Here is a 12,644-nt window from a genome sequence, read left to right as displayed (position 1 = left end):
TTTAATTAATTTGAGCTCATTTTAAATTTGCTGTCAGAAGTGTTAAAACATGACATCCTGATACTGAGGAGTTATTTTTCCATCCCTGCAGTGACATCACACACCACAACATAAACTTACACTTTTAATCCAGCGTATAATATAATCCACTAAATGTAACACCTATAAAGACCCATTGGCGTTTTTGTTTTGCTTGTTTTTGATGCGTTCTCATGTCTCAGAGTTTCTCTGAGTCGATGTGAGCTTTGCTTTTGCTTTTGCTTCCATGTTTGGGTTTTTTTGGAGGGGGGGGTTTTCAGTTCAGTTTGGGCAATAACGTCGATAAATAGAATTGAATTTTCAACACGATGACATGTTTATGCATGATAACGCTAATACTATAATCATTAAAAGATGAACCCTGAATTTTAAAAATTTTGCAACTAGTTTGGATTTTGTGTTTAAGGTGAAAATAACCTACTTTACTCTGTCTACATTCAAGACATAAATGATAAGAGCAATGAGTTATTTTTAAGATTTCTCAGTATGTTTCCAACATTTTACAGATAAGTTCTTTGTTAGCTTGACTTCTCCTTGTTGTGAATAGTAGAACTTCAATCATTAATAACTTATTAAACCTCTTATATGAAAACTCATCCTTTGTCCCACACTTACTTTGGTTTGCCTTGAAAGCAGCATTAACACATAAATGGTTTTCTCATCAATCAGTCGATTGAATAGATCGGCTTATAAATAAATTATGATTTTTGTTGTGGGGGAGTAACAGTGATGTGAATGTGATTGTTTCAGGGATGAGCAAGGAGTGGGAGAACATGCTGGCAGAGAACAAACAGCTCTTACAGACCAAGTAAGAGACTCGGTGAAGCCTAATATGCGCCTGATGATGCTAACGTCACACCCTTTCTGCATTTCATTCAAAGGAAACGCTGAAAGATTTGTTTTTAGTATTGAGACACTTGATCATGGTTACCTCCTGTTTTCTTATACAACATGTTCTTAGACCAAAACCCTACATGTGAATGTGAAATTGCAGCTGGTAGTTTCCCACTATATCCCCTTTCTGTCCTTTGCTTGGCAGAAATGCTCTAAATATTGTCAAAAATGACCTTATTGCCAAAGTGGACGAGCTGTCGGGGGAGAGGGAGGTACTGAGGGAGGAGCTGGAGGCGGTGAGACAGTCAAAGAACAAGGTGGATGCCAGAATCAAGGAACTCGAAGAAGAACTCAAGAGGTAAAAAATAGCAACGAATGTTTGAGTCCTTGCACAGACGCAGGATGCTGTGCTTGCGTTTGTGTAATTTAGACTTTAATAGGTTTTTTCACATGACACCCACCTTTAAGATCATCAGTAAAACAATCAAATCAACCCGCAGCAACATAAATGATTAAAATGATCTTAATGAGACATGCCGACATCTAACTGTTCTATTTCTGTTAGCTAATAAGCATCTTTAGCACTTTATTGAGTTCAAATGTTATTGTTTAGTAGTTGCTTTGGAGGAGTATGTAATCTGTGTTTTTGTTTGTTGGCTGCAGGTTGCGAGCAGAGGCTCTGGGGGCTTCTCGGGACTCCAAGGATGAAGTTGGTGATGATGTGAGTAGAACTGTGCCTGCCTCAGGCTGAACTACTGATGCGTTCATGTCTCTATACAAATATGAGAAGCAGAATAGAAAGTCTTCAGTTAGCTTTCAGACTGAAATGTCTAGTATTGGTTTGGACATCTTATCCTCTCAGATCTGTCTCATTACTTTGTGGCACAGATTCACCAAAGTGCTGGAAACATTCCTTAGAGATTTTGCTCCATATTGAAGTGACAACATCACACAGTTGCTGCAGATTTGTCGGCTGCACCACCAGCACCAGCGTTACCCAGGATGGATCCATGCTTTCATGTTGTTTACACCAAATTCTAACCCCACCATCCAAATGTTTCAGGACAAATTGACACAGTGGACCAGTCAAAGTTTTTCCAATAGTAGCACACGTAGGCTTTTCTGCTCTACTCGAGTACTCTGTACAACAATCCTCATTCATCCATATATACAAGCACTTTTTGAAGTACTGTTCCTATCACCTTCTCTTTTTTGGACCATTCTCTGTAAAACTTGGAGATGATCATGTGAGAAAATCCCAGTAGATCACCGCTTTCTCAAATACAGCAACGCGATTGGTTGAATAGATATTTGTGTTAACAACCAGTTGATTGGGTGTACCTAATAAAGTGGCCAGTGCATGCATATGCCACAGGCTAGTTTTAGGCTGATGTAGAGAGGGATTTCCAAATTAACACCAGGTCTCTGTTCGTTCATGTGACCAGTTTTCATCGCCGATGCAAGACGGCGACATGACAATGACCCAGCGGCGGCGATTTACCCGGATGGAGATGGCCCGGGTGCTGATGGAGAGAAACCAGTACAAAGAGAGACTGATGGAGCTGCAGGAGGCCGTACGGTGGACAGAGATGATCAGGTAGACTTGAGAGAACAGGAAGTGAAATGCTTCTGGGCTTAAAGTCAACACAGAGTTTTCCTTAAATGTGAACCCATATTCTGTGTCAGTATCTTGTTGTTCTGAGGTGGTTTTTCTGAGTGGCATCATATTTTTTACGGCATTTTTAACTGTTTTTATTCAATTTTTGTCATTTTCTTATACTTTCCAGTTGTTTTCACTTCATGTGCCCTATTTATAATGTTAAAAGTGTTATATTATAGTACTATAAATAACTTTTATAAGTAGTCTTATTATTTTAATTTCATCTCTCTTTCCCCCTCAGAGCATCCCGTGAGAATCCTCCCATCCAAGAGAAGAAGAAGTCTACCATCTGGCAATTGTGAGATTCTGCTTTTAATCAGCTTTCTATAGTGATATAAAAGAAAAAGAAATATCCTAAGCAAATTTCTCTTTCTGTCCATCTTCTAGCTTCGCACGTCTCTTCAGCTCATCATCCAGCCCGCCGCCCGTCAAGCGGCCGTTCTGCAACGTCAACATCCATTACAAATCTCCCTCACCAGCCGGTTTCCCTCAGAGACGCAGCCACACCATGTGTCAGATCTCCACCTCCAACCGTACCCTGGAGTTCTTCCCTGAAGAGTGAGCGGCGGCTGAACTTCCCCACATCACGCATCACTCTAAACCCCCACACTTATCTGCTAAACAGCTCGCTGCTCGCTCGCTTGTGGCCACTCAGACCTCTTTTATTTCCCCTTAAACGCAGTTTTTTGACCACAAATGTTTGTCTGGTAAAGACACAAAAGCCACAAAAACACCAACCTCCCAATCACACAGACACAGAGGCCTCCAATTTTCTTCTTTTATGTCTTAAAACACTAAACTGCATGTTACTTTTAGTCATTTTAGAAGATTGCTTGGCGGTAGTTATTGCACTTGCTTTTACTTGCCTTCTCTTCTTCATCTCTCTTCTCTTTGTCTCCTGCTGCTGGCTGGCCAGGCTGCTAACGCTTCGCTTTTTTCTTCTCTTCCCTTCCCTGCCTCCCGCTTCTTCCAGACTGGCCAGTAACGGTGTTGCGTCTCTCCTCAGTGACTCGGCGATGTTGGCCCGCCGAGAGCAACGCCGTGAACAGTACCGGCAGGTTCGTGAGCACGTGCGCCGTGATGACGGCATCATGCAGACCTGCGGCTGGAGCGTGCCATCTCGATTCAAACAGGTACCCAGAGTGCTGCCTGTGCGAACAAGAAAACACACATGAGGAGAAACATAAGATTTTAACAAAGCATTGACTGGCAAGAGGGTGAATACTTAAGTGCGTTCAAAATAATTTTTAAAAATCTTTTGTAAAGTTGTGAAAAACTCCAGGTTCCACATTATCTCCATATTAAATGAGAGTGCCAATTACTTGGGTTTGAATGAATTTCTTAGTAGTTCTCAATTACGTTTGCTACTAAAAGTTCAGTAAAACCAATATTCAAAGTCCCAGAAGTTTGATTCTGTTCATCTGGACGCAGCGTCTTTAGTCGGAGAAACGTTTTGTCACTTGGATGTGTGAACAGAATCAACTTTCTGGGATCCTTACCTGGATGACTGATGACTGAGCATGCATCAAGACAGTCTATGAAGTCATTTCTGAACCTTTGAACAGCTACTGGATCTTATTTAAAACTATACATGCCTCTTTTTTTAATGCTAATTCTTATATGTGAAAGTTGAGGGCATTGAGCATTATTCTGCAGCACACTGTCAGTGAGAGAAGATTTCATTCAGTGATTTTAAATTTGCTTACCCAAGCTTCAAAGTGAAATTATCACTAGTTGGCCCTGCGGGGCATTTGTATAAACAGGAAATAAAAGTACGCAAAAGCCAGTGAGAACATGTGGTCTTTTTGAAGTTTGTCTGCTAATGCATGCAGAGCTGTTTAAAGTTACCCAACAGAAGTAAACGAGACGGTTGGAAATATTTTCAGCTGTGGTTTAAACGCATTTGGTACTTTAGTGAGCATTTGCTTGACATGCTGGACAGCATGACTGACTCTGAACTAGCTAACAAACTTCCTGTTTACTGACATGATGGAAAAATATCTGATCACTGGATATTTCCTCTTTTTAGGGCCACACTCTGTAAACCTTAGAGTTGGTTGTGTGGGAAAATCCCAGTAGATCATCAATTTGTGAAACACTCAGATCAGCTCGTCTGTCTAAATGCATAAATGTACAAAGATCCCGCCATGTGGAAACAGGTGTACCTAATAAAGTGGCCAGTGAGAGTATCAGGATATACATAATTGTTAGAGGAATCCGTTTATTCTGGGTTCTGGCTTTTATGAGGTTTGCTGATTTTAAAACTGATCAGCACGGAGACGAGCCGACAACCCTCAGTGTTTGATTTTAAGCTCCCAGCATGGAAGCGTGCTTTCAATTTCGGCCAGCGGACTTTAAGGTTGGCTCTGTGCAGCTTGAAGGCCAGAGTGCAGAAGGTGCTGGTAGGCAGGTGGCTCTAACTCTGGTCTCCCACAGACTGGTGGTCAGACGGACAGCGCTCAGGACAGCCCGCTGAAGAGGCAGCAGGCAAGTGAGACCGACAGAGTGCCAGCATGCGCCTTTATGGCTCCCTCTCCCTTTTAACCTTCCAACCAAAGCTCTGACCCCTAGACAGCAGCGGACAGCTAATAGCAGAGGAAAGACGTGCAGATGCTTAAGGAAGACTTTTATTTTGAGCACTTCAAGTGAAGGCTTTTAACAAAAAGACTATTCTGTGAGGAAAAGGTTGCCACTGTACAGTACATTCACTGTTCCTCTGGAAATGCATGAATAGTTTTGTTTTTCAGCATGATGCAAATCAGAAAAGGCTGTATTTCGAAAACATACATGTGTTACACACCTTGCTCTTTGATGAAGGCCTTCCTGTGGAGTTTATTCCATCTGATCTCCTCTCCCTCTGCTAGTGGTGTTGCAACCTTTTAACCTCTAACCTCTGTCTGTCTCAACCTGCCCTACTTAACATATGGATGTTACTCCTGTGCATTATCTCAATATCTTAAAGGAAAAATCCACTTGGAAAAATACTCACAGTCACCAAGTCATTAGGCAGAGTTTTGTCAACCCGAGATGTTTAGATGTCTCATTTTACTCCTTTTGCTAACAGAATTCTATCAATATATTACGATTTTTCAAGTAGAGCTACAAATGTTAGCAGCCGTGTAAAGATTATACTTCGGTTAGAGAGCTGCACTGTTTTGCACCTGTGTATATTTACTGTGCCAGTCATTTCACCTCCTTATAAAGGTGCTTTAACTAAGTGGTAAAATGCTTTTACCCTAAAATTATGTGTCTCACCTCATGCATAATGCACACGCTCTCTGGGGACAGCCCTGCGGCATCCTGGGAAAAACAGGGAACTGAAAAAGGAGTTGAGATTGTGTTAGCCCCCTGTAATGCCAAGTGTTTTATTTTATACATTAGATTTTTTAGACATCTACATCATCATTGTGATTTTTTTTAACAAACTTTGAGAAATAAATTGCACAAAAATGCCAGATGTAGCAAGATTTATACAACTTAAAAGTCATGTATGCAAACTGATATTTCATATCTTTTAAAAAAAATTCTATAGGTTAAAAAAAACCTCCCATTTTTAAAAAATGTAAATTGTCTGGCAATTATTTCATGGTTCAGGCTTTACAGGGTTGCAGATAGGAGAGAAGCAGTGGAGTTTTCCTTTAATGCTTGCTGTGTATGTGCTGTTTACAGCACATTCACATACTGGGAATGTTTTCATTTTCTTCAGTGTCCAGTAAAACTGGAGACCAGATGATAATTCACTGCTTTTGCTTTTCTGCTGACAAATTCCCACCTGTGCTTTTAGACAACCAACGAGAAAGAGGATAACCGCATGAAGAATGTCCCCGTCCCAGTTTACTGTCGCCCTCTGGTGGAGAAGGATCCCAACAGGAAGGTGGGAGAAAATCAGGAGGGATGAGGGTTTTCTGTGAAAAAACAAAAACACCTCAGATCTGTCGTTAAATGTCTTTTTGTTTAGGTTTTGTAGAATTATTACCACTAACCATGTGACATTAACTTGCCTGCCATTTCGGACATATGGCAACCATGGTGAATAAGACCCCAGTCACACGGGCCCTGAGACTGCTCTGTGACCATCTGGCAACCATTTGTAAAGGAACAATGATTGTTGGTTGCTGGAGGTTGATGGCATTCTTGGGGAAAGTTATTTTCTAGTGACTTGCCCATGAAGCACACAGGTCACACAAACCAAGAATAGACTTTTCAGTAAAGGAGATCTCGAGACATGTTGTATCCCGTAATTAACCGTTTGTAATGATCAATACTGGGGGGAAAAAAACTTCAAATGTCAAAGTCTAGCTGTGCAAAAGCAGAAAGTGGACTCCAGAGACATAATGTGAACTTAAAATCAACCTTTAATGCTGATCATTCAGAGGAATAACAAAAAACTTCAGAAACTAGGTAAGTATTTGAGTTGAACAGAAGGCAGAGAGACACACAGCTATGGTGGAGGACACGACAAAGAGCTGAGGAAAACTGAGGACTTAAATACACACGAGGTAAAAGAGAGAGCGGAAACAGCCGGGGGGAAATAAAACACAGGTGAACAGAATCTAACTAAGGAGATGAGAGACTAGCAAAACTAAACAGGAAACATAAACACTGACACTCAGAATAGGACATATGAGCATTAAACAGACATCATCTAAGGAAGAATATAACAGAACTAGGAAATAATATTGTACATAATAGACATCTAAGACTCAAAAGAACACATCATGAACTCCACATCACTCAAAAGCCTGGCTTATGACCCAAAGTCACAAGACTATACAGATTATTTTGCCCTGAAAACATTTGTTTGTGTTTCTTTTCTGCTATCTCACTGCAAGCGACATTTTCATGAGGATCTGGTGACAGCTGGTGTTCAGTCACTGCTAATCAAATATGATCAGCCCACACTCACAGAGTCATCATAAAGCACTTGAGCTGAATGTCTCTGTGCTAAACTCTGTTATTTAGCTATAAATAATTATTCTATCTGAAGGCGACATTATAAGACCAAAATTATGACTCTTGCACCGGGAGCCACATTAAGCCTCCAAATCATTTTTAAAAAGGTCACTATTGCAGGCATCTGCTTGCTTTTAGAAAACACATATATTAATATAATATGTATATATGTATTTATTATGCCTGTGTGTCTGTGTGTGCACATGTGTGTAGCTGTGGTGTGCAGCAGGAGTGGATTTGACAGGATGGAGAGTCAGCAGCCAGGAGACATCAGAGAAAGCACCAGCGTGCAGCACCGACCCTCTGCACGCTGAGGAGGACGGAGCTGATAAGAAGAAGAACCACACGTCTCCCGAGAAGAGGAAGGTGATTACAGCTCGCTTTCAAAACAGGCATTCATGTTGGCTAACGCAGAACACTATAAGTTAATATGTGCAAGAATTATCCTCAGTCGATTAGAGTATGTCTAAAAATACTTCTGCTGGTGCTGGTTTCACTCACCGAGTAGACAAGGGTGCAAATGTGCAGTGAGGCCATTTACTGGATGTCTTTCGCCACGTTTCCTGTCTTCTTGTCTAAAAAAAAATCTTTAGATGCATTTAACGGCTCAAAACGATTCTAGATAGCATACACGAGTCATGGCTGTGTGCAAATTTAATTCTGCTTAGAAGGATTAAGTGAAGATCTGTCCAGGAGCCATTGTAGGAGCAGGCGGAGTTATCCAAATACTAATGAATGGTGCTTCGGTGCTTCCTTTACTGACCCATCGATTATGAAACAAAAAGAAATAAAAGCATCTCAAAGCCTCAGATCTGGCCCACTGCTCAGCTTTGGAAAATGTGGAAAACTATTTAACTTGGGTCTTTTAACTGTTTTACATCTTTTTCTACTGATACAGACCTGAGACCATAAGTACTTAAGTAATACAAAAACAGTTAAATGACAGAAAAGTTCCTATTTTTTCACCGCATGCTATAGAAATATTTGTGTTTTTTACAATAAGTTAAAAAAAGGGTGGTGTATGCGACTCACATCCCTGTCCTAAGGGCTTCTTAGAGCACTGAGACAATGGGCACATATGCTGCTGTTTGGAAACAAGCCACACCTCCTCTTCGGGGTGGAGAGGACTTTCCCCCTTTGAACACCTACTTGGTGTAACTGAGTGATTTCTATCATATTTCATCTCTGCTGTATTTGAAGAATCCAAATCTGTTCTAATTATCATTAAGGGTCCAGGGGCGGTCGTCACATGTCGTCTTTACGAGAGTTAAACCAGAGCTTGTTGTTTCATGTTGCTACTCTAGGAAAATGTGTAACGCAGCTGGTTGGCAATGAAGTGATATTTTCTGCTGGGTTTTCCATGTTTATCTAATGTGCAGAGTAGAGAAGGAAAGTGTCTAAGATGCCATTTTTGTTGTCAGGTATTGAGACGTAGTTTAACAACAGCAGGTCCACATTATCCACATCTCACTTCTGTGAGATTTCCTCGTCACGTTTTCCACAATAATCAGGGAGCAGTGATCATTTAAAGACATCTGTGCTCTTTCTCTTTGTCATCTTTGTCTCCTCTTTCCTTTGCTCCCTCAGTCAAAGGAGCTCCAGGAAACAGACACAATGAGCAGTCGAGTGTGGATCCTCACCAGCACCCACTCTGCCAGCAAGGTGGTCATCATCGATGCCAACCAGCCCGGCTCACTGGTTGACCAGTTCAATGTCTGCAATGCCCATGTACTCTGCATCTCCAGCGTGCCAGGTGAGAGTGGAAGTGCTGCTTTGTTAGATGTTCGAACATGTGACTGCCTTCAACTTCTTGTTGCTTTGCGGTAAATGTTGGGTTTCTTGCATTTTCATATGTTAAAGTGCGTCTGTGTGTCTGTCTGTGGGTGTGTGCCTGTGCACAGCTGCCAGCGAGAACGACTATCCAGCCGGAGAGATCGTGTTGGATCCAGGTGAAGGTGGAGCAGGGGGAGGAGAGGACACCGGCAGCGTGGAGGGCATGTTGGCCGGCATCACTCTAGTCGGCTGCGCCACCAACTGCAGCGTTGCACGTAGCAACTGTTCCTCTCGCACAGATACGCCAATTATGGACAAAGGACAAGGTGGGCGCATGATAGATACTCCTTCACTCATGTACTTTTAAGGAAAGTGAGAGGTGTGGATGTCATAGTGTCATTTTGCTTTAGCTCCCATTGCTCCACCGATGAATGGGAAGATTCACCCAGCCCAATCAGCCGAGGAAGCCACGGAGGCCACAGAAGTTCCCGAGTCAACGGCCAGCAACACAGAAATGAGATCTGGACCTCCGGGACCGTTTACTGAGCACGTCTTCACTGATCCTCAGCCTCGTCCAGCAGATGCCTCTGATAGGTAGGAGGTCAAAGTCTGACAAGTCCTCAGGATTGTCTAGGATAAATTAAATAGCACGTTATCAGACAAGGGAAGGAAACAGTTACTGTAAGCATGCCATCAAAAGTGGATCAACTTCCCTGTTTGGAACCTGAAACTCTGAATTTTCCACACAGGAGCTCAGGCCAGTCCAAGGAGGAAACATCACACCCTCCAGAGTCAGAGGATGGAGGTGATGAGACCAAAAACTACACCAGCGTGGCCCCCACCATGTGGCTCGGGGCCCAGAATGGCTGGTGAGTCACTCACAACGTCTGCTGAAGCCTCACAGTGTCCACTATCACAGCAGTTTATGGCGTTTTTCAGCATTTTTAACCCTGAGTCATTAGAGTCATTAGAGTCAACTAGAGTAAGTTAAAGCTTAAATCAACATTTGATGGATGCTTTTTGATAAACATAACAGCTTTACAGTTACTTTATCCTTATCCTTGTGCCTTCCAGCTAAAACACACATAAATCTTGTGCATCTTATAGTTTCTGTGAGCTCGGGAGTAACCTGATTCTGTTTTTCCTTCCAGGCTTTATGTCCACTCAGCTGTGGGAAACTGGAAGAAGTGTCTCCACTCCATCAAACTTAAAGACTCAGTGCTCAGTCTGGTGTAAGAAGAAGAAAAAGACATCAATGCATCTCTTATTTTTATATATAGTTTTAAGCAGAGTCGAGGATTTTATTTTTATGAGTTTCAGTTTGTCCAGTGATCTCCATCCTTGTAATTGCAGGCATGTGAAAGGCCGCGTGCTGGTTGCCCTCGCCGATGGGACACTCGCGATATTCCACAGATCGGAGGGTAATCGAACTTTAACAGAGACACCAGACGTTAGTCTGTTAGGGGAAGTTATGGTTGCAGGTGGAATTGGAGCGTTGCCACCAGTTCAATGTGCGTGCACAGTCAAAATCAAAGATAGAGAAAGCAGTCGATAAATGACTCCAGTAATATGACACAAAAGGCACAAAAATGCACATTAGAAAGGAATGTAGGGATGATTTCATTTATATGTATGTTTATTTACCTTTGTATTAATTCTTCCATATATTGATTTTATATAAATAAATAGCCTCAACCCACAGTATTATTGTTAGCTAGGTTAGCTCGGCAGCTCAGGTCTTGAGAAATCTCTTGTCTGAGATTCATCAGTTGTCTAACAGGCTGTGATTCAAAGTGTTTCCAGAGGACAGTTACAGGGACAGTCCCTTTATTTACCTCATTTAATGAAGCAGAGATGTGCAAAAACTCACAGAAACACATTTAGCTAATGTGTGTGTTTCCGTCATCAGATGGCCAGTGGGATTTGTCCAACTACCACCTCATGGACCTCGGCCGACCTCATCACTCCATCCGCTGCATGGCCGTCGTCCACGATAAAGTGTGGTGCGGCTACAAGAACAAGATCCACGTCATTCAGCCAAAGAGCATGCAGATAGAGGTGAGGCACGAGCCCGCTGTCGCATCGCTGTGCTGAAGAAACGTCTGCAGCTTCAGTGCTGCAAACGTGTTGTTTTTAGTTGTAATAATATAATAAACACCACTAAATCCTTTCTGTTTGGCAGAAGTCCTTCGATGCCCACCCTCGGAGGGAGAGTCAGGTACGGCAGCTAGCCTGGATCGGTGATGGAGTCTGGGTGTCGATCCGACTGGATTCAACCTTGCGTCTCTATCATGCGCACACGCACCAGCACCTCCAGGATGTAGACATAGAGCCATACGTCAGCAAGATGCTGGGTGAGTTTATCTTAGTTTATTTTGTGAAGTGTGACGTTTCACTTTTGGAGTTGCATGCGATCTGTGCAGCATCCCACTCACTCTGGTTGTGTCTTGTAGGTACCGGCAAGCTGGGATTCTCTTTTGTGCGAATCACAGCGCTTCTGATTGGTGGAAATCGTCTTTGGGTCGGGACTGGAAACGGTGTCATCATCTCCATCCCACTGACAGAGAGTATGAGTCTTTTTTCTTTATTTTTTGGTGCCTAAAGGATCAAAGGTGATTATTTGTCATAAATACTTGAAGTTTTAGGTGGTTTACACAGCAGAATATCTGGATAACCTGTCAGCAAATGTTTGTTACATTTGATGCACGGGACCAGGCTCCCAAAGGATACAGATACAGGTGTACAGTTCATAAAGTTGGCTTTATTTTACCCTCCAAAATGTTAAAAGGTAAATCAAAAACACAACAGCACTTTACAAAATAAAAGAAGAACTTATAAACTGACCAAATGGGCACAACTTGACTTATATTACTCATGGAGCAAGCCATTATAAACACAAAGGGAGGTAATAACCACACTCACTACAAAGAAACCCTGCCCAAGCTATCAAAGCAGATGTTTAATGCACTTGTTAGGCATCTCCATGCAAACCAGCTCCACCCTCAGCTATAAGCAGTATCAAATATTTATGTAGTCACTGTGACCTCACCCACTGCTTTTAAACTGCATTTTTAAAATTCAACTTTTAAAGTTTTTTTGTTTTTTTTTGTTTTTTTAACCTGATGAGGTTGAAGTGATGGAGTCCTAATTTATCAGCTTCCCCATGGTGTAACACAGACACCCATACTGGATAATTAAACACTAGGACTTTAACTCACCAAAACCTCTGCAATGATCTGAACCACACAGACATGAGTTCAATAATCCATTAGAAAGGGACACTTCCCAATCAATCACACATAACACCATGATCATAATCATCAAAATATACTTTATTTACTTTATAATGAAATTGATTTTGCAAGTTTTAAGTTAAGGACAGCCT

The 12,644-nt window shown here is 41.9% G+C and overlaps 1 protein-coding gene across 18 annotated transcripts in view; it reads left to right on the top strand.

Moving 5' to 3' along the window:
- The window catches only part of mapk8ip3 (mitogen-activated protein kinase 8 interacting protein 3), a 32,117-nt gene that overhangs the window by 15,673 nt on the left and 3,800 nt on the right, over positions 1 to 12,644 (top strand). For 11 of the 18 annotated variants that reach the window (XM_085453856.1, XM_085453855.1, XM_085453867.1 and 8 more), the window contains 19 exons: positions 790 to 847; positions 1,079 to 1,231; positions 1,537 to 1,594; positions 2,319 to 2,470; positions 2,775 to 2,831; positions 2,921 to 3,091; positions 3,507 to 3,666; positions 4,970 to 5,020; positions 6,318 to 6,407; positions 7,700 to 7,852; positions 9,074 to 9,239; positions 9,388 to 9,585; positions 9,670 to 9,853; positions 10,009 to 10,128; positions 10,411 to 10,491; positions 10,613 to 10,680; positions 11,169 to 11,317; positions 11,442 to 11,613; positions 11,713 to 11,826. In XM_085453856.1, coding sequence (XP_085309982.1) covers positions 790 to 847; positions 1,079 to 1,231; positions 1,537 to 1,594; positions 2,319 to 2,470; positions 2,775 to 2,831; positions 2,921 to 3,091; positions 3,507 to 3,666; positions 4,970 to 5,020; positions 6,318 to 6,407; positions 7,700 to 7,852; positions 9,074 to 9,239; positions 9,388 to 9,585; positions 9,670 to 9,853; positions 10,009 to 10,128; positions 10,411 to 10,491; positions 10,613 to 10,680; positions 11,169 to 11,317; positions 11,442 to 11,613; positions 11,713 to 11,826 — 2,355 coding nt within the window. The remainder of the gene's footprint in view (positions 1 to 789; positions 848 to 1,078; positions 1,232 to 1,536; positions 1,595 to 2,318; positions 2,471 to 2,774; positions 2,832 to 2,920; positions 3,092 to 3,506; positions 3,667 to 4,969; positions 5,021 to 6,317; positions 6,408 to 7,699; positions 7,853 to 9,073; positions 9,240 to 9,387; positions 9,586 to 9,669; positions 9,854 to 10,008; positions 10,129 to 10,410; positions 10,492 to 10,612; positions 10,681 to 11,168; positions 11,318 to 11,441; positions 11,614 to 11,712; positions 11,827 to 12,644) is intronic. The other 7 variants (XM_085453869.1, XM_085453868.1, XM_085453858.1 and 4 more) reach the window with 4 other exon arrangements.

The sequence above is a fragment of the Copadichromis virginalis genome, linkage group LG4 (genome assembly GCF_057382275.1).
Source record: "Copadichromis virginalis isolate Kocher_CV1m ecotype Utaka linkage group LG4, C_Virginalis_male_GT1.1, whole genome shotgun sequence".
NCBI classification, from domain to species: domain Eukaryota; kingdom Metazoa; phylum Chordata; class Actinopteri; order Cichliformes; family Cichlidae; genus Copadichromis; species Copadichromis virginalis.
This window is presented reverse-complemented; position numbering and strand designations above follow the sequence as displayed.